The following is a 21,869-nucleotide window of genomic DNA, read 5'->3' on the forward strand; positions in this document are numbered from 1 at the left end:
GCCACAAAACTTAGATTTGAGCCCAACGCTGTGCGATTCATTTATCCTTGCGAGTACTACAGTGTCAACCGGTTATTTTATTTTTCTTTCTCAAGGGACTCTTAAGGGCGAGACCATTGAACCCAGTTGCAAAGACAGACAAGGGACGAAGGCGAGTAGGGAAAAGGGGTTAATTGAGGCTGGCAGGCAGCGGTGAGGCGATGGCGCAGAGGCGGATAGCAAAGCCGGGCTGGACTGTGCCAAGCTCAGGGACCACAGGCGAGCAAGGCAGGCAGATGAACCGAAGAGTGGCAAGCCATAGTTTTCAGTCACGTGACAGTGGCGGGCAAAACAAAGTTCCAGCATGGTAGCCAACAGTGGAAACACAGCACAGACCTGTCAATTTTCGAGCTGTTCCAAGCAACGGCTATTTGGATCATCTTACAAAGAAGAAAAACAAAGATATACTAACAAACTACAAGTTTTGGGCACTTGCGATCCATAAACAGCACCCGCAGCAGTATTCCAGTCTCTAAAAACAGCGAAGTCCCTGCCAGAGCGCCAATTTGGCGATGTTTACATATATCTTGTGGAGAATCCCTCTCCTTACACTGCTGCCAGGATGAAAGCTTACAAAAGTACAGACAGTTATATGTATTTTCGTTCTGGATGGGTCAATAATGCTGCCGTTTTGGAAGCGTTTTGCCCGCCAGGTAGGCGTTCCAATATGAATGTGACGTCACGTGAAAACTATGAATACTAAACAAGGAAAAGGCAACTGGACTAACAAGCAACAACACTGGAAAAAATACTCTGAAAGATTTGCAGAGCGGCTGAGCGCATGAGACCAACGTAGTAGCTCAAACAACAAATATGGCGATGAGTGGTTTAAGATCCGGGTTTCTTATACTGCTGGGGTTGATGCACTTGATGGAAAGCAGGTGTGTAGCTGAGCTGGTGAGGTGAATGTAGGTCAGAAGAGAGAAAGAGCGACAGAGAGAAACTGGCTGCAGGCTAGGTGGACAGGAAGGACATGAGAGACTTTCTACAAGATTTGAATGTTTCTTCCCAACAGCCAGTGGTAGGTGAGTGGCGGAGGGGTGGGGGAGATTTGAATTTAGCACAGGGATAATTTACATATACATAGATTCTGATTTTTTTTTTTAATGAGGGAGAAGGAGCAGATGTGAGTTTAAGAAGATAATTGAACGTATTTTACAGAAAGAAAAAAAACAGACGCTATTATATCAAACAGCGCAGTTTATATGTCTTAAAACACGACTGGTGGGGGTCTTTAAAATAGGGCAGATTTGTAGGTTTTAAAGAGGGGTGGGAGGAGTTGTCTTTAAAACCAAAGGAGTGGAGATGCACCTTCGGATCTTGTTTGGACACTTTGACAAGCAACAAGCATTCGCTCGGTTGTGTTGCTAGCTGCAGTAGCCACAAACTTCAATGGGGCACCTTTTTTCTGCCAATGCTTTGCTCTTAAAGCTAAAACACAGCTATCCAACCAGCCAATGTTTTCATTTCCAACAATACCAAGATAGTGTACACCTAACATAATTTGTTTTAGGTCACTGTCCACTCGATTCATTTGCCGCTGATCATAAATGTCTCCAAGGACCAAGAAGTTGAATAGGAACCCATCCATCCATCCATTATCCAAATCGTTTATCCTTACTCAGGGTTGCAGGGATGCTGGAGCCTATCCCAGCAGTCATTGGGTGGCAGATGGGGAGACACCCTGGACCACCCAGCCGCCAGTCCATTACAGGGCCGACACACACACACATTCACAGGTTGTGACTGTGTCTTTATTTCTTCACCTTCATGCATGAAGACAGTTGTTGTAAATGTAAATATAAGAATGAGACAGTCATGAACGATCCATTCTTAAAATAGAATGACTTGTATAAAGTTTTTTTAATTAAATTTTCTTCTGTGAAAGAAACATGTGACCTATTTTGACCCTGCCTCTCAAAGAACCGGAATCAGAATCGTTAAAATCCAAACAATGCCCAACCCTACCAAACAGTGCACCAGCCGATCAAAGAGAGGAGAAAGACGACAGCTGCCTAAGTGGTGATTCCGTATATGGTGGGAGTGTCAGAACAGTCAAGACATGTGTTTTCCAAACACATCTCAGTTGCTTTCAAACACCAAAACACGCTGTGCCAGAAATTGGTCAACCCCAAGGATCGGGTCCCCTGGCACAAACAGAGTAATATAGTGTACACTGTCAAGTGCCGGGATGACTGCTGTGAGTTGCACATCGGGGAAACCAAATAGACACTGGCAAAGAAGATGGCACAACACAGAAGAGCTACCGCATCAGGCAAGGATTCCACAGTCTACACCCATGTACAGGCCAGTGGCCACTCTTTCAAGGATGAAGATGTGCACATCCTTGATAGAAAGGGATGCTGGTTTGAGCGGCGAATGAAAGAGGCAATCTATACGAAGAAGAAACAACCATCCCTGAACCAAGGGGAGGAGGCTAATGGTACATCTGTTGCCATCTTATCGATCATTGGTTTGGTCGTTATGCAACTGTGCTGTTTTATAAGGGTGGGGATACCTGCAGTCAGTTGAGACTGAATAAGTCACTTAGATAAGTGATGAAATGTTTCTCCCAATAAACGTCTAGATGAACTGATTCAACATTCTGTGATTTCCTTACCTGTACTACTGAGCATGCATCAAGACAGTGTTTTTATCACCTCAGGCAACTGAAGCTGTTCAGTGTCTTCCCACTGATCCAGAAAACCTTTTACTCTGGAAACATTGAGAGCATCCTGGCAAGGTGCATCACCACCTGGTATGAGAACTATACCTCTCAAGACAAAAAAGCCCTGTAGAGAGTGGTATGGTCAGCTGAGCGTACAACCAGAACTACACTCACCCCCTTACAGGACTTACACAACAAGCGGTGCAGGACCAGGGCTTAAAGGATTATGGATCCCCATCACCCCAATAATGGACTGTTTCAGTCGCCGTGGTTAGGTAGACGCTTCCTCAGCCACAAGGCCAACACAGAGTGATTCGGGAGTTTTTTCGCCCAACTCATAAGGACACTAAACACAACACAATTACATTTGTAACACTACTGCCACTTTGCCTCAGACACTTACACTTTACTCATTCAGAGTAACTTCAAGGTTTAAGGTGAAGAAGACAGTGCAGGAAGGATGGAGTGGGTGGAGAAGACTGTCCGGAGTGATTTGCAGCAGAAGGGTACCAGCATAAGTTAAAAGGAAGATTTACAAGACGGTTGTGAAACCAGCTATGTTATATGGTTTGGAAACAGTGGCACTGACGAAAAGCCAGGAGGCGGGAATGGAGGTGGCAGAGTTGAAGACGCTAAGATTTTCACTGGGAGTGATGAAGGACAGGATTAGGAACGAGTATATTAGAGGGACAGCTCAGGTTGGACGGTTTGGAGACGAAGCAAGATTGAGATGGTTTGACGGGTCCGCGGTGGTGTAGCGGTCTAAGCATTGGCTTTGTGTCGATGCAGTTGCCCACTGGGGACTGGGGTTGGCGCCCCGGTCTCGTCAGATCTGACTATGGCCGGACTCGATGAAGCAGCAATAATTGGCAACGCTGTCTTCAGGGAGGGGGGTGCAATCGGCTTGTGTTCATCAAATGAATGCATCTCTGGGTGTGCCAGAAAAAGCAGTGGTTCGACCTGGATTCGCCTTGTCACAAAAGTGGCGAGGCGTCTCCTTCGAGACTGCTGGCTGGAGAGATGCAGTTGGCGAACGCATACAGTACAAGGGTGGCGTGTTTGAACTAAAATAGGGATCGATTGGCCACTAACTTGGGAGAAAAAGGGAAAAATCAGAAATAAATTTATGAGTAAAAAAAAAAGATCGAGACGGTTTGGACATGTGTGGAGGAGAGATGCTGGGTATATTGGGAGAAGGATGCTGAATATGGAGATGCCAGGGAAGAGAAGGTTTATGGATGTGGTGAGGGAGGACATGCACGTGGCTGGTTCGACAGAGGAAGATGCAGAGGACCAAAGAGATGGAAATGGATGATCCGCTGTGGCGACCCCTAACGGGAACAGGCAAAAGTGGTGGTAGAGATATTTGTATATTACCTGTACATATTATATATTTCATAGACATTTATTATACCTTATAGTATACCTTCTGTATAATCCCCGGATTTTTTTAAACCATTTCTTTGACAAATTTATTGTATTATTTTGTTAGTTTTATTGTTTATTGTATTGTTGTTCCTTTTCTCTTTTGTTGCTGTTTTCAGAGTTTGCCAAAGAATTATTTCACTGCTTATTGTACTTGTTCGTGAAGCATGTGAAGAATAAACCAATGAATCTTGATCAACTTATTCTGGGTCTGATTCTGGCTCATTTTGATACAGCTTAATAGCTGCCATATTTCCAAAACGCAAGCTAACATTTCTTAACACACGAGTACATGAACCAATGTGAATGTGATTTCATTTCGCCTGTTAATTAAAATGTTTATTTTTGATTTTGAAATTGAAGGGTCATATCACTTTGGATGTACCAAATATACGTCCATGAAAACGGGGTATGTTTATTGAAATTAATTCGTACTGAAATTTAGCTGAAGTAGATGATTTGCCATCTGGAAACAACACTGCATCAGTGTTTAGTAGCGTTTATCATATTCTCAGCCTCCCCGCCTGTCGCCCAATGACTGCTGGGATAGGCTCCAGCATCCCATGACCTGAATTCAGATAAGAGGCTTGGATAATGGATGGATATTCTCAGCCATTATACCAGATTTAAAACTCAAAAAGTGAGGCCTGGAATTTAGTTGATTTAACGCAAAAGTGAATTTGAAAACCTTTCCAGTAGACACTGATGAGGGAGAAAGGGGAAATAGCAAAAAGGTGTGTAAGTATATCGTACAGTCATGCTGTTGGTGTATTTCTCCAGGGTGTTCTTCATGTCTCGGAGCTGTGGACTGAGGCGCTGGACTTTCTCCTCCAGTTGCATCCTCCTCTCCTGGCAGCTCTGCAGTTGCACCACCCTTTCATTCAGCTTGCTCTCCATACGATCCAGCTTCAAAAAGACAGTTAAAAAGTTATGTTGAAAAATAATGACCTGCCACTGATCAGTCTGTGCAAGTGTCATGCACACGCGCTCACCTCATCCTGGGAAACCTCAGTGCCGATGGAAGATCCCATTCTGCCCCTCATTACTCGTCCTCCTCCAGTCATGGTGCCTGTGAGGGACACACAAGACCATGGGAGGAAACAAAAGTAAGTCAAAACAGGCTGACTACATCCATCATACTTGAAGACATGGCAGGTGAGGGACGTTTATAATAATAATAATAATCTTTAACCAAGTTACTACTACAACTTTCAGCTGCTCCCGTTAGGGATCGCCACAGCGGATCATCCATTTCCATCTCTTCCTGTCCTCTGCATCTTTCTTTGTCACACCAGCCACCCGCATGTCTTCCCTCACCACATCCATTAACCTCCTTTTTGGCCTTCCTCTTCCCTGGCAGCTCCATATTCAGCATCCTTCTCCTAATATACCCAGCATCTCTCCTCCACACATGTCCAAGCCATCTCAATCTTGCCTCTCTTGCTTTGTCTCCAAACTGTCCAACCTGAGCGGTCCCTCTAATATAATTGTTCCTAATCCTGTCCTTCTTCATCACGCCCAATGAAAATCTTAGCATCTTCATGTTAGCATTTCTTAAATCAAGGGTTCCCCTCAGTCTTTTCTCATAACATTACACATAACAAATGGTTGTGTTAGAAAGGGTAGTAGTGGATAAATTATTACACCACTGAACATGTAAATCCATCCACAATGTTCTGCAATGAAGCTTCAACTGGCTCTCGGTATTTGTGTGTTTTTTTTTCTTCTTTCTTTTGAGTAATATTTAAATTGTTATCAGTTTACAGTTCCTTCCAATTGCAGCATTTTAAATGAAAGTTTGCTAGTTCTTTAGTGACAGAAATATTTGTCTGCAAACCAACATCTTGCATCGTAGAGGAACAAAATTTCTCATTGATCATCCCCCCCCCCCCCCCAAGTTATCCTAACATTAGCTTTTTACTCGTATCAATCAGAATTATTGGCCAAATTTACAAAAGCAACGCTAGTTTCTGAAGGCTAACAACTGTCCACTTCTTTAAAGCATACGTTTACCACAGACCTTATATTTCAGGCTTTTAGCCCAAAACATAATTTTTTTCTCCAGAGAAGATTATGGAAGAAACTATCATGGAGCCAACTTCTGGGTGGATCAAAGAACAAAATTTAACCACTGGACCATCCTATCAGAACAGCCGAGTGAGTTGTTTAAACCTGTCCACCCACCGGCTATCTCAATAATCTGTCCCTGCAGGGTGACTACTCTCCAACGCTTGTCCTTCTGGAAAGCGAGCCGCGTGGCCTGCTCCATGTCCTTGGCCACCAGGGTGTCCCTCAAGGCAAAGTAGAAGGCTGGCTTCACACTCTCATCTTTAACCCGCACCATGTCAAAAAGGCGAGGGGCGTTGTCTGGCGTGGAGATTGGAGCCATGTTCCTTTCCCACACCTTCATCTGAAAAGGGAGCAAAAAGAGCGTTTCACTTCAGAAGTAAAATGAGTAGCTCAATAAAAAAAAAGGAAAAAATAAAAAAATCTGCTTGGATGAACCAGTGTTCAGGAAATTGCATGTTTCACAAACTTCGGCAGCAAACCAATAAGATTTGGGTAAGTGCTTGAAGACACTGAAATACTTTCCTGTGGCAGAACTCAAATTGAGCCAGATCATTGCCTTCACAGACTACTGGCACAGAGTGTAGCCTGCACCATTAAGGACATTTTACTCAAAACAAATCTAACCCAATCTAACAAAAACCATTCAGGGTTTCAACAAGTTACATTTAAGACTTTTTAAGACCTTGTTAATACCACTTAGAATGTAATTTAATACCTATTTCACAGCCATAACAGCAAAAGTATGAATATGAAGGAAAATCTGTATGTAGGAAAAAAGTTCCTAAAATTACTTATTAATACTCACTGCAATGTAATGTAATTATAATAATATAATATTATATAGTATAATTATTTTATGATATAATTTATTCCCAATGTACCTAATTTGAGCATTTTCTTGCAAACGCAGCAGAAGGCTTCATACTATTTTTCCTCAGTTGGCCTCAAACACTTGCTAAACCTGCTGTTCTCCATCATGGTGTCTTTGAAGTTACACTTCCCTGTGTTAACTGCCACAGCAGAGACCGAAGTCAACTTAAGAAATCAAGTAGCCTACATACCCAATGGCATGCTAGCCACACACTAAATGAGTCTATATACCCGAATGGCATGCTAGCTACACACTAGATGAGTGTGCTCAAATAAATTCTGACTGGGCTGCAAAGATTGTGGCTCCATTCTCCAAACAAGAAACTGAACTATCTGGGTGGGTTTCCTCCGGGTGCTCCGGTTTCCTCCCACAGTCCAAAGACATGTAGGTCAGGTGAATGCGAAAAAGAATACAAAATCCTCAATTTAGGATTATTTTGGTTTAAATCGGACCCAACCGGCAACCCGAAGAACCTAAATGAAGTATTTTGCAATCGGCAAAATAGTGCCGACAAAAGATTCTAACACTACCAGTTTGCACGAGCATTAATGTGAAAATCAAATTTTACTGAATATTACAACTTGCAGGCTACTCTTCTTCAATTAACACTAGAACGACCGAGATTTCACTCCTACCTAAAACGACCATGGGCAGTCAAATTGACAGCTGGTTTTTAAACTCTATATTTTGTCAAGGTAAATACCCAATTGAGATATTAATGCACTGCATGTGTTAGTATGTCTGTTAGGAAACGACCGACACCAAAATGAAAATTTTAACAACAATAATATTATCTTTAAACAATTTAAACTTCAGAGAGACATGGTCGAACTTGAATAGCAACATTGAAAAAGTGAAAATATTACCTGAAAAACAAACCAGAAAACACATTGTTAATCTAACAAACGTAACAAGGTCTATAAAACGTGAAATGTAAAAAAAGAACTAAAAATAAATATTGTAACAGTCCCAAACAACGACCGGAACTTAAAAACTACTAGAACGACTACGGTTTTTAAACTATATTCTGTCAAGATAAATACCCAATTGAGATATTAACTTTAGTTTTTTTCAAGCAGCAAAAAAACTCCTCTTGGATGACGTGTCATTTTTGCCAAATAAAGGCATTAGTAAGATAAGCAGTAGTATGTCTGTAAAGAAACGACTGACACCAAAATTAACATTTTAACAACTTTAGTACTATTTTTCAAACAATTTAAAATGGCCGCTGTCCAACAACTGTAAATACTGCAACGCCTCGGTGGTAGTCATGGTGCGTCTGTAACCAGACATGTTGGCAATAATCAAAAATCAAATTTAGACTATTTCTCTGCACTGGGGAACGCTAGTGTGTTTCTAGGACAGAGCAATGAACTTTGTGTGACCAACACACGTCGTAAATAGTGACATGACGTGCATGATCACACGTAAATTACGTGCGGTCATCGTCGTTTTAGGTAGATCTTATAACTTTTTTTGTGCAGTTGATCTAGGAGCATTCAGGGAGCAGCAGGTCTGGATCTCTTATTAAACTTGAAAATCCAAACAGTCATAATGACCGTCTTGGTCGTTCTAGTGTTAAACGAAATATATCACCTTGAGATCTTTGCTAAGCAATAAGCTATAAAGACAGGCTGAACAGCTGTCCGACAAGATTTTTTTTTTGGGGGGGGGGGGTGTCTATGAATTGACATTGTTTTTCAGCACCAATCGATCGGACAGCAACCACTAAAGATGGCTCGATTGTCATTTAGTCACCGCAGTCACTGCCCTGCTTTGTGAAAGACTCCTTGGCAGTCAGTGCAACAAGAACAAGCATATATCCCAAATCCAACTGCCAGATCCGATTCGCACACGCTTTGAATTGAACTTTACAGGTTAACTATCAATCGAGGAGTTGGACCATTAAATTACTAAAACAAAAAGGACAAAAAATGTGCCAACCCCCCCCCCCCCCCCAAAAAAACAACAGCAGATTGAACTCAGCCAATCGCCAATACATTCGTTCTATCACCCAAGCCTACTGAATAAGCAATCTCCAAATAGGCTTGCATGGTGATCGGATCTAATGGTAAATAATGATACCTACCTTGTCTAGACCAATAAAGGTAGCAACCCCAATATTTTGGGCTTTAAGGAAGGTGACACATTTCTGTGCAGTGTCAATAGTGTCAACCAGAATGTTGTCCAGAGCACCACAGCTGGAGGAAATGGCCACATCATATTTTTCATCTATGGCCCCAAGGTCCCCCTGGAAGATAAAACAATATGTATACACACACATGAAAATAAAGTTAGGCCTGCTGTGGATATAAGCATTCACTACCCAGAGTGAAAATAGACTGTAAAAATTCTACCACGAGGGATCACAGAATAACAGATTAGTTATTTTACTCAGCACTGCTGCCTGTGGGACTTTTTGTCAATGTGAGGGCAGATTTGGATGCAAAACACAGGCTTGCTTTATTTCTAGGTCAATTGCAGTTTAAAAATTATTTATTTGGATATCAATTTTATAATATATGGACAACTACGTTAGATCTTTCAAGCCCACTGACCAGTCCCGAAAATGAATTCTTATTTCATTTTTCCTGTTGTGGATGGCGGGACCATTGTTAAATTAAAAGGAAACATTGTTGCTGAGTAACCTTGTATGTCCACGTACGGCAAGAGGATTCTCACCAGTCTCCCCAGGATGCCAGGGATTTTGCCACTCTTTTTCTGCTGCATGAGGGCATCCAGGACCTTGCCTCGGCTCCGGTTGGATGATAAGGAGCATTTGGCTTCCTCCACCTTTTGCCTCATGTCTCTCACCACATCCCTGTCGTTTTTGTCCACCTTGATGAGCTGCTCTAGCTCTGCTTCGTCCTGAGGGGAAAAGGAATGAAGAGAGAAAGTTTTTCTTTTTTAAATGAGCAAGTACACGAGTGTTCATTTTGCTGATGAAAATTATGACAAAAAAATGCAAATTAATGGGCTTTTTGTTCTCCGTGATGCAAATGAGGTGATACACCAAATAAAACTGCACCTTTGGTTGTAACCGAGATACTGAAAAAATGGTGAGCAGGCAGGCACGACGGAACTTATAAATTAAACAATACGATGAACCAGTGTGTTGATAGAAATGTCATTCAATTTTGTCACTTCGTTTACTACGTGGAATTTTCATTTAGCTATATAATTTTCCTCATGGAAAAGCTGTATTTTTTGTTATAGTTTTCATAAACAAAGTCATTACTTCTGCTTGTATAGTATAACAGCCTAAACACAAAGTCGACCATCCAACATTACCTTTTTGAGGTCCTTTTCAAACTGTGGTATCTTGACCTGTAGATCCTTGATGGCAGCGCGTCTCTCCTGCAGGGTGTCAGATGTTGTCTGCAGGGTCTGCTTGGCCGTGTTGAGCTGGGTGATGGCCGTGTTGTGACGGCTCAAGTAGATGTCCAGCTCAGACTGGGCCAGGTCCATGCATGAACGCGTCTCGTTCACCGCCTTACTCAGTTCCAACAGCTCCTTCTCCTTGGCCTATTTCAGAGGAAGAAATTGAGGTGATGATGGCAAAGATAAAATTAGATATTATACAAGCAGGTTTATTTCACAAGGCTAAACAAAGCATGGGCACAGAAAAACATCAGGGCACATACTTCTTTGTCCTGCTGCAGGCCGCTGGTCTCCTCCTTCAGACTCTCCATCACCTCCTTAAGCTTCTCCTCTTCTTTCACCTTTTGCTTCTCCAGCCCTTCCTTGCAAGCAGTTGCCTCTGCGATAACCTTCTCACTGCTGGCTGGTACATTGCGCACCTCCTCCAGCTGGAAAAAAAAAAAAAAAAAAAAAGGGAGACTGGTTTTGTGTCCGTGTCCAAGTCCATGTCAACAGTGACCACACCTGTCGCAGTTCAACTTGAGAACGGCACTCTTTAATAGACATATCACATCATAATAGCTCTCTCCAGTTTAATCAGAGCATGATGCCATGAAGAAGCTAAAAGAGGCCGCAGTGAAGAAACCAGGAGACAAGAGGTGGAAAATAAAAGGATTAAATGGGCTCGGTGTCAGTTACAAGCAAACTGTGCTAGACTAAAAAACAGGCCAAAACACACACTTGTAATCAACTATAAACATACAGTCAGGACTGAGCAAGTCCTGGTTGAGACTGGCACAGCAGTCTGCAGTTTGGCAGGGCTGAGACAAGAGAGGGAGTAAGTTGGTGTGTGTGTGTGTCTGTGTCTGTAGCCCATGTTTCGTTGGGTTAAATAGGGGTGAAAAGTGAATGTGGCTGCTGAGAGCATTACGCAAGCCAGGCCATAGTTGACTACCACACAGCAGAACACTGCTCCCCAGAGGTCTGCTCTGCCTCTGCCCAGCTCCCCCTCTAACCAACACAATGCCAAATCAAAGCCACTGGAGCTGGAGCAGCAAAGACTTGAGAACAATCAGGGAGAGGCGAAAAGATAAGGGCAGAATGACTCTTAGCTGTAGATATGTTCATGCCATAAGAGAGAATCATTGCAGAGAGCAAGACAGATTAACAGATTACAGCGAGCGCTACAGAGGTGGGCATTTGGACACACTGACAAGCAGAATATTTCCCCCAACTTGCTCATTGCTACATGGCCCCCTAGTGGCTAGCAGGGCGACACGGCAACTCTGGCTAGGAAACGTGTACCAAGTTTTTGTACAGCCTTTAGCAATTCCTTGCAAATAAAATCAACTGAAAAAATATTCACTGAGGAAATGATGAGAAACAAATAAAAGTGCATTGTAACAGATGTCTGCATATGCTCATTATTCCAAAGCTATAACTTCTCCATGACATGGAGTAAAATATTTCTTTGACTAGTATTGGCCAGGACCAATGCTAAATCTTTATTTGCTGACAGCATATTCGAACGCACAAAGTTTTTATTTAGCTACCTGCAACAATTTGTTGGGGCTTGGATTTGGGTTGTGTTTAAAAAAAGAAACAAGAAAAATTTGATCTACTTACAGCTGAGCCTGCTTTTTAACACTTGACTGTGTTAAGCAAATAACTTGGTGCAAACAAACAGGTAGACAAATAGGAAACAATAAATAATAAAAAAATTCTCAAAACATTTTGAACTCATATTTTTTAACTTTCTAACTTTTTTCAATGTCATTGCTTTAATAGCTACAGGAACCCAGATTATTACAGCAAATAATTCCCATCACATCACCAAAGAAAATAATTTATTGTGACCCACAAGAATAATTTCAAGTGCTGACTGTGGTTCATACTCAATCAGCATGTAAAGTGACAGTATGTTATAATAAAATAATCCAATAATATATGCTAATAATCAGTGCATTTCATAGGCTTACAACTGTAAAACATGGGCCTGTAAAGTGACAGACCCACTCTACTATCAAAGCAGGCATCCAGACAAACTGACTATGAAGGTCCAAACTGCTCGTTCCACAAGCCATGCTAATAAATATGATCATAGTCCAAGTTTATATGAGACACTGATGGAAGTAAAAATTAATTTGTTTAATTACGCAATACACCAATTACCCATATTTGGTAATCTATAAACCAATGTGCAGTGCCTTCTCTAAGGCCTCAGAACAACAACCCTTGTGTTATTATAGCAAGGGAAATTGTATTTCTAGTTTCACTTTTGGCCAGCAGACAAAATAAACAATAAAACTCAAATGTCATACCACTGCTGTTGGCTACTCCTGAGCCACAGTGCGACATTGTGTTTGTTTATGGCTATGTCCTGTAAATCATGTACAAAATTGGCCATGATTATGCCGTCCTGATCGACTGGAAGTGACTTTCTATGACTTAAGACCTTTTTTGTTGTGAAAGAATGCCCAATATGACATGATTTTCAAACAATTAAAGCCGCCCCGGAGAGGTGAAGCACTGCGAGAGGCGAACAGATACACCACAGCCAGATTAAAACCGTTGAACCATGTGTGTGATTGTGGCACACACTGACCCAGGGGCCAACACACCTTCTCTTTGTCCTTCTCCAGCTGCTTCTGCAGTTTCTTGGTCTTGCTCTTGGCGTGTTTGAGCTTCTCGCGCACCTCTACATCCTGCAAGTCCAGCTGAGTGAACTTCTCCTTCTGAGCCTCAATGTACTTTGTCAGTTCGTTATGTTTCCTGGTGGAAGAACAGCACAAAGATCGGCCCGATATATCAGACAGTGTGAACTGGGGAGAAATAAAATATTTAACTGTTTCTCTTTTTTTGACACTAGGGAGCCTGTCCTCTTTCAACAAATGTGTCAAGCAAATTGAGTGTTTCATGGCGAACCTCAGCCTCTACAGGGGATCCTACACATATTCAATTTCAAATTTCTTTTTTTTGGCAAAATGATATACTGTCAGCAAATGAAACAGCAAGAGACATCACAATCCATGAAATGACAGTAAGTCTACAACTACAAACAATTTTTCATTTTGTGTGAAGCCAGGTGTGTACCCCCCCCACACACATTTTTTTTTGTGCAATCCCCAGACTTTTCAACACCTGGAAATTACCAAATTAATTTTCCTTTCTTTCCCAGACTTTCCAGGTCTGGGTCTAGACTAAAGCGATCCCATAAGGCTTGTAATTGCCACAAACAAAAATATAGTCAGTCTTAGAACACATCTCCCTGGTTTAGTGGGAAATACCTAAATGACCATACTTCTCCACATCTTTTAGCTCGGTGTTCTTTTTCTCCATTTCCTGTGTGATCTCTGCAGTTTTCTCTGCGAGCCCCTTGTTGTCCTCCAAGATCCTCTGCTTTTCCCCCTCTTTTTCCACCACTTGATTCTGCAGGTCATGACTGGCAGCATGAGACAGCAAAAGATGGACAATATCTGATATTAGCGAAAGATGCTGCTGCCCTTTTGAGAATATGAAAATCAGGTAAAAAATATGAATACACATATATAAAAGTAGTGTACAAATTAATTCAGCTGACTGTTGTGAGAGGCCAGTCACAAAAAAAACTTCCTTTTTCCTCTCCAGATTTGGTCCTATAATTCAGATTAAAGATATGAATGGCAAAAAGTGTAATGGTCAGTTGGCTGTTTGCAGGAAACAGGAAGGTTAGTGGCAAACTCACACATAGTACTGGCACAGCTGGCTCTTGTGCTTGAAGATGTCATTCTCCAAAGTGAGGAACTCCACGGCGGTGTTCTTCTCTCCTTCCAGAGCATTCTTCTCTTTCTCCACCAGTTTCACTCTGTTTAGCTGGGGCAAACAGATTAAATATATATGAATATCTAATGACATCAAATGATGAAAGCTTTTTTCGAAGGATTTTTTTCTTTAAATCTTACACACACGCACACACACGTGCGCACACACACACAGGGTCCATTAAGAACAAAAGTGATCCATCCATGAGAACATGGTCCCAATTTAAGCAGAATGACAGCCAAGTGTAGATGTTTACTACACAAATAAGTGTACTGACTGCATCTTATGTAAATTTTCCCTCACTGACCTTTAACAGCTTCTTGTACACCTCAAACGTCTTAAAAATGATCCTATAAAAAGTAAAGAACTGCTGTAAAATATTTGTTTCACCTTCCTTTCATCCTGACGCCACAACATAAACATTTCTGATAAAAGTTTTAATAAAATACATTTTGGTCTAAAAATAACACCCCCCCACCCCACTCAGCATCCTGTTTCCATTTATCTACCAGATATTGATGACTGCATTTGCTTAGAGAGGGGGAAAGTAAATAAATAAATAAAAATAAACGCTGATCATGATATTACCATATTTGTGCAATGCAGGATTATTAAGGTTATTCGTTGCCTTGTGTGAAGAGGCAGGTTCCAGCATAGAGGCACATGGTGCATGTCAGTCTATATTCCAGATACATGTATGAAAGTCCTGAAGCTTTTAAAGACTGAAGTATCCCAAATACCCCCCCCCTCCCACACCCCACCCCAAAAGAGCAGCATTCTTAAATCACAACCAAATTTTAGCTGAATTTCCAGCAAACTTTCAATATAGGCTAGTTAAGCAGCCAAGCAACCAATGGAATATAAGCAATTTGCAAGACCATTCATTAGGGATGTTAATTTATGTTTAAAATAAATGGGCCAAATAAATAAGTGAAATTACAAAAAAAAAAATTTAATTAAATGAAAATTATTATTTTTTTGAAAAAAAAAAAAACACAAAAACACCACCTTTTCTCCCCTCTGCTCATTGAGCAGTTCAACACGGCGGGCCAAGGTCTGGATGGGCTCCTTCAGACGATAGGAGCCAATAATATCCTCCAGGTACTCCAGCATGCCTTCATCATGCTCTGTCTGACCCTTAGGTTTCATCATAGCTATCTGTTCCACTTCACCCTGTGTGGAGGAGGATAGCACAACACACACACACACACACACACACACACACACACACACAAACACACTTGCAAATTTACAGACATGCACATGCACATGCACATAATCAATGACACTATAAGTCTAAATTAAATAAATAAAAACTCATACAATGTGCGGCTTAAAAAGATAAACCATTAATAATTAGTCAATAAATTGATAAATAAAAAAATGAGTTTCAAAAAAGGGAGTGTTAAAATGAACAAAGTTTCTCAGGTGCTGGAACAATAATCTGCTCTCCCACATGCACTTAGCAGATAGCCTTGCATTTAGGCACACCAAACTAAAAGAGAGATTTTAAGGGCCTTTTGAATACAAAGTGGATTTTTCACCATCAGAGGCAGGATAAAAACACACGCAGACCGAAAAAAAAAAACTATTTGAATATTAATTTAAAACATGCGATACGACCGCATCTAATAAATGAAAAATCTAATAGGCAATTCAAACTAACAAACAACATTTAAGAAAAAAATGTTATGTTGTGTAAGAGAAATAGTTCACAGAACAGTCAAAATAAATAGCTGGACAAATAAATATCACCATGTTGCAATTAACACACACAAGCCACCTCAGACCGGAGTAATTACATATTTTAAAACTGCATGCTCTTGTACAACCCATCTCTTAACAACCCCTGCAGCAGAACCAATCTAACGCTTTCCAACATGAGGCAACATTCACTACCCATGACTGAACCCACAATCTGATAACTTTTTGTACGGAGCATGAAAGTTTTTTTTTTTTTTTTTGAGTGAGAGTAAAAAAGGCAATGGCTGAAAAACAAGTTAATCCATTCAACAGCATGCAAAATTTAACTCATGAGACCCCTAAATTTCCACCCTGTATATAACTAGTTGAATCCTGATGGGGAAACTTAAAAGATTAATCAAATCCGTTACTTGAATATATGTCTTACCCCCCCCCCTCCAGATAATTGATAGGCATGGAAGGGCATACCAATATTGCAACAGGATAATAAATGTCAAGTTAAAAGAAATGAACTCAACCCACATACGCAGAGGATATAGTAAAAAATTCTCACATTTCCTATCTGTCTAAAAAGGGAGATAGCCAACATATTACTTTTATTTACGAGAAAAATGAGAAGCCAGTACATGAGGGGTGGGGGAGAAAAAAAATCCCCCACGTCATCTTCTGCTCTGACCAGTGCACAAAACAGACAGCTTCCGCTTAGCCAGAGGCCTGGAAAAGTGACCTTGGAGAATGAGCTGAAGCTTCTTGCCATAGTCATCGCAGTCATAGACAGTGTGTTCAAATCTCCCAACATCCAAGGACGTTTGGAATGAGAATGTATGTGTGTGCTTGCGCCCAATCTGACTAACGGACAACACGCGTAATCAACTGACCGACCATAAAACTTTCACAGGGTAGGAACCTCCCAAAGCCTGTCTTCACCTAACCAACACTATAGAGTGCTCTACAATAAATACATGATTTAAATAATCTCATTTTTCAAACAGTTTTGATGAGATGTGGTTCTACTCTTGGATTGGGCCACTGCCCAACAAGCCCATAAGTTAAACAGGTACTAACAGGTACGTCATACAAGCAATCCACTCAAAGAGGGTAAGAATGTAACCAGGCAATAGATTCATTCAGTCAAATGTAACACTCAATGACAAGCAAAGTTATAAAAACTAAAAAAAATAAAATAAATCTTGACAACAAAGAAAACACATGAAAAACAAAAATATTACACTCACAGCAGAGGGTAGGCAGGTAAATAAATAAATAAAATAAAAATCAGTGAACCAAAACTGAAGCCATGATAATGGAGGGTGTTTGATCCGGCCACACTGAAGCAGCACTGCCAATATTGGGGTTGGGGTCTAGTCTCACACGCCAATATTTACGTGCTGCTAAAGCGTGGCAGGTACATGGGAGAGGGTGGGGGAGTGAACTCCAACCTGTCCCCACTGGTGGGCCAAGCCTACCTACTGAGCAGCCCATTTACAAACTTCTAGCTCAGCTATTACAACTGTAGCAACACACATCCAGGTCTAAGTACGGGCCAAAACGCAATATTTTCCTTAAAATTCTAAAGCAGCAAATAATGGTTCGCACCTTTTCCACATTGTTTCAAACCATGATGCGCTGCTATAGCAGTCTAAGGGGCTGGCAGAGGGTACATCCTCTCCCTTCCATTCCAGTGCAACAGGTTATTCCCACAGACAGGCATGGCTTTAGGACAGCCATTTAACATTTGACTAGAAAAAAAAAGGGCCTGGTAGACAGACAATATTGAGCAGCAAAAGCTTTAAAAATAAAAGCAAAAAGTGCAGTGTGGTTAAAAAAAATAACTTGGGAGCAGAACAATTACCTGTAAGATCAGGAATCTGTTGTGGTCGAGGTCAATGCCATGGCTTCGTAGCAGAGCACCCACATCTTTGAAAGTGGCTTTCTTGCCACTGATATGATAGGCTGAGGAGTTGTCTTTGTTGGCAGTCCTCGAAACATAGAACTCGCTGTTGGGGATGACTTCGTAGTCATCTCCTTCCTGGCTCAGATGGGGGAGGGGCAGAAGACACAGAACAGCTTAGATCAGAGCAGTCCAGGAAAAAAACTCCAGCAGCTCCCCACATCTATTGCCTCCACTTTCTCTTTTCACAAATCCGATAAAGGGGATCAAATAAGGGGAAATACAGACCGTATTAAGAGGAAAAAATTAATCAAAAATTGTTTCAAAATGTAGACAGGAGAAACTGGTCAGCTCTCATGGACATGTAACACATGCCACACCACTAGTGGAATCTATATTTTTAATCCATTTATGACATAAAAGGCCACATATTTGTAAAGGTACATCAGGTTATGCAATGCCGAGATGTGGTTTGTGTTCCAATTATATTTTTGAGTTTAAGGACAACCTAAAAGAATTATCGGGTACTGGACAAATTCTTCAAAACTTTCTGCTTAATCTCAGATTTAACAAATTGTAAAACACACCCAATTTCACAGGCCTATGCAATTCAGTTTTACACCTTGGTTTTTATATACTCCAAAGTAATTGCTAAAACAGCATGCCTTCTAAAGACCCAGAAAAAATTATCTAGAAAAATCACTTCACTTACACCTATGGTGAAAGATGATAAAAAAAGGGATTTTGTGTTGTTTTAAACATGATCAGTGTACATACTTATTAATATCACAATAGAAAAGACCTTAAACTTTTTAATCAAACACCTATAAGAATAACATTTCACATTAAAAACAAATTAGCACACACACACACTCTCTCACAGACACACTAACTCACACACAGACAAATAAAGAACTCCATCTTGTAAAAAAAATTATTAAAAATTATACATAAATTATAGCAACATTATGAATTGAACATCACACACGTAGGGGTTAGTTTTCACTTTCACAACCGATCTGAGTCTGTTTTAGTCACAAGGGTAATAATATTGACATGTGTACCTACATCAAATTTAGGGTGTAGGAAAATGTTGAGAGAACTATTGGAAGAAAATATCTGAAGACATAAAAATATGACTTTACAACTGCTTTTTCAGGTAGCACTTTGGATAAAGCAGGAGTGTGAGTGTGTGTGTGAGTGAGAGAGACCGAGAGGGGAAAAGAGAGAGAGAGAGAGAGAGAGAGAGAGAGAGAGAGAGAGAGAGAAAGAAAGAGAGAGATACCTTGTCAATAATCTTTTGAAAGTGCACCTCCACAGTGCAACTTTGTACATCTTTGTGCTTATCAGAGCTGTGAATCAGCACAGAGATCTTTTTCGACCTGATCTTTTGGGCTCTGTACCCGAACACAAAGAGCATTGAATCTATCACATTGGACTTCCCACTCCCATTTGGACCAATGATGCAGGAAAAGCGCTGGAGGGGAAAAAAAATAAATAAAAAATAAAATCAACAACATAAAAAACATGTTAATTCCATATACAGACACAGGCCATAACAAGAAACACTAAAAATATTTTCTTTAAAAAAACTAGAACATCAAGATGTTGGACATCCTCAGAGTGAATGGGTGTATTTAAGGATACTATTTTCATGCACCTGTATTTCTCAAGCAACGAGAAAAGTAAGCAAAAGTGGAAAAGTTTAGAGTTAAACTTGACATAAAACGTCAAGAAAGAAAAGTAAATAATGAGATCCCCCACTGATGCTAAATCAAAATGGAGGAGTGACACTTTAACCCTCAACAGCCATTTCTTAACATTAAACATGGCACAGCAATACAGACATTCCAATTATTCTATTGATTTCTTTTGCTACATAAGTTAACATGTTTGTCGTAGATGACAAAGAAAATCAAAGCAATATATAAATATACAGATGTATGTGTTACGTAGATATATATATGTATGTTACTAATAGTGAATAAAACCAGTTGGCAAATAATTCCCAAAGTGTGCTGATTATTTGGCATTTTGTTTTCGGCGTACCTTGTGGAAAGGCCCCAGAATCTGCTCGCCGGCATAAGATTTAAAATTCCGATTAATTAAATGGGTTATCATCAGGCGAGGAGCACCCGGTTCATTGGTCATTGCTGGGGGTGGGGGTGGAGGGATGCTACCGAGAATCTCCTCCAAACTTCGATTATCGACTGCCTTGGCTCCCTCCCTGTCGGAGGGCTCTGTGCCGAAGAAGAAGAAGCAGAAGAAGAAGAAGAAGAAGAAGAAAAAAAAGTATAACTTTTTTTAATTTCTCGCTGCGATTCGTATCAGGTGTGGAAAGTGGTGCATGGGGGAGGGGTGGAGGAGGAAAAAAACAAACAAACAAAACACAGGCAGTGAGTTGGTCGCACTGGGGAGGTGGGGAGGAGGAGGAGGAGGAGGGGGGTGGTGGTAGTGGTGTGTGGGGGGGGGGGACGACAACAGCGACTCCCGACAAAGTTGACAGGCTTTAATTTCTTTGTTCTGTTCAAAATAAAATACGAGCCAAGCAAAGAAACTGGTCGGAATTGTTCGCGGGGGCGCGCAAATGGCACGAAAAGCCCCGTGTGAGCGACGCCGAGAGAGAGGCGCAGGGGCAGCTCGCCCTGCTGCGCTCCTGTCGTCGGTGATAAATAAGCGCTGGGCCAAATTTCGATCATCCATTTCAGAATTTCGCTCGTGTTGAAATTCAGATCAAAGCGTTTCTACTCGCTGTGGCGGCGCTGCGATGAAGTGCCTCTCGCACAGCCGACGAGGCTGCCATCGCACCGGTACGCGGCGACTTGGTGTGGAATCTATTGTGCTCAGATAAGCGTAAACAAGCGACGCAGAGCCCATGTTGGTAAATAATATGCTGCCACCGACACACACACACACACACACACACACAGCCAGACCCAACCACACAGACTCAAGGTGGACAACACACACCGTCAACTTGTGTCCGTGCATATCGCCGGCTCTGCTTTGATCCTTTTTTCCCCCCCTTTCATCAAAATATACATTTCGCCACAAGTTTGACAAAACGAGATCCAGCACCGTTCGCTATCTGGCACGCGAAACGCTTTAGTATCCGAAAGAAATTACCTCGTTCGCTGAGAGGGCTCCGGACATAAGCACACTCGACGCCATCACAATCATCTCAAAAATCATGAAAGACATTTATTGGTGACTGGCTCTCTTGGAAGAAGAAGAAAAATAATAACAACATAGCCACCCAATCTCACTACGTGTTGTGAATTAACGAAGAAAAAAACGCTATCCAAACTGTGCCAATTGGCCCCGCACCGACACAGCCTCTCCATCAACGACGCGCATCGCCATTGAGTGAACACAACTTATTTAGATTCACAGACACCAAAACAGCCTTTGTTACTTGCCAGTTGTCGGCGGTGCCTCCTCTTGGTCATTAGAATGGGTTTCTTTGGGGGGTACGTCCAACTCGTCTTCGGAGTCATCCCGAGGCTGCGACCCTTTCCCTCCTGGCTTGGCTGAGGCAGCTGAGCTCTTGACCGTTTTAGATGGCATGATTTGAAGTCTGAAGGAATCATTGGTAAAAAAAAGAAAAAAAGAAAAAAAAAAGGAGGAAAAAAAAAGAAAAAAAACGAATATCCATGAGTGGTTTTTGTGCCTGTCAATCTTACAACTCCACTTAAGATGGTCACAAGGAGCTAGCCTGTTTGCCCAGCTTTTAATCATTGCTCAAGACACATCTCTCTGACGTTTATTCGCGCTAGCGCAGTGTTCCCCCCCCTTCTCTTTTTCGTCCAACAAAAGGTTACTGGTAACTGAACCAGGAAAGTTAGCAAGTGATTAATATTGTATGCATTCGTGACCTAAACGGAGACAGTTATCAGCGAAAGAATTCGCCTCAGTCTGACAGATGAGACTAAAAAGATCAGATAGCCCGGCTACGTGATGACTGGAAAACATTTTTCTCCAAGCGAAGCGACTGTAAAGATTAATGGACCTATACGACAGCCTTTTTTTCTCGTTCCCTT

The 21,869-nt window shown here is 41.4% G+C and overlaps 1 protein-coding gene across 3 annotated transcripts in view; it reads right to left on the minus strand.

Moving 5' to 3' along the window:
- Positions 1–21,869, minus strand: part of smc4 (structural maintenance of chromosomes 4) — a 50,086-nt gene that overhangs the window by 26,870 nt on the left and 1,347 nt on the right. Inside the window, exons 2-16 of one of the 3 annotated variants that reach the window (XM_056283368.1) lie at positions 21,249–21,406; positions 19,879–20,069; positions 19,115–19,306; positions 17,791–17,967; positions 15,243–15,407; positions 14,158–14,285; positions 13,735–13,875; positions 13,055–13,205; positions 10,718–10,882; positions 10,365–10,598; positions 9,756–9,941; positions 9,163–9,324; positions 6,317–6,542; positions 5,125–5,201; positions 4,886–5,038 (exon numbers count right to left, since the gene is read on the minus strand). In XM_056283368.1, coding sequence (XP_056139343.1) covers positions 4,886–5,038; positions 5,125–5,201; positions 6,317–6,542; positions 9,163–9,324; positions 9,756–9,941; positions 10,365–10,598; positions 10,718–10,882; positions 13,055–13,205; positions 13,735–13,875; positions 14,158–14,285; positions 15,243–15,407; positions 17,791–17,967; positions 19,115–19,306; positions 19,879–20,069; positions 21,249–21,396 — 2,496 coding nt within the window. In that variant the 5' untranslated portion in view covers positions 21,397–21,406. Of the gene's footprint in view, positions 1–4,885; positions 5,039–5,124; positions 5,202–6,316; positions 6,543–9,162; positions 9,325–9,755; positions 9,942–10,364; positions 10,599–10,717; positions 10,883–13,054; positions 13,206–13,734; positions 13,876–14,157; positions 14,286–15,242; positions 15,408–17,790; positions 17,968–19,114; positions 19,307–19,878; positions 20,070–20,955; positions 21,089–21,248; positions 21,612–21,869 lie in introns of those variants that run through there. The other 2 variants (XM_056283367.1, XM_056283369.1) reach the window with 2 other exon arrangements.

Source organism: Lampris incognitus, chromosome 7 (assembly GCF_029633865.1).
Source record: "Lampris incognitus isolate fLamInc1 chromosome 7, fLamInc1.hap2, whole genome shotgun sequence".
Lineage (NCBI taxonomy): Eukaryota > Metazoa > Chordata > Actinopteri > Lampriformes > Lampridae > Lampris > Lampris incognitus.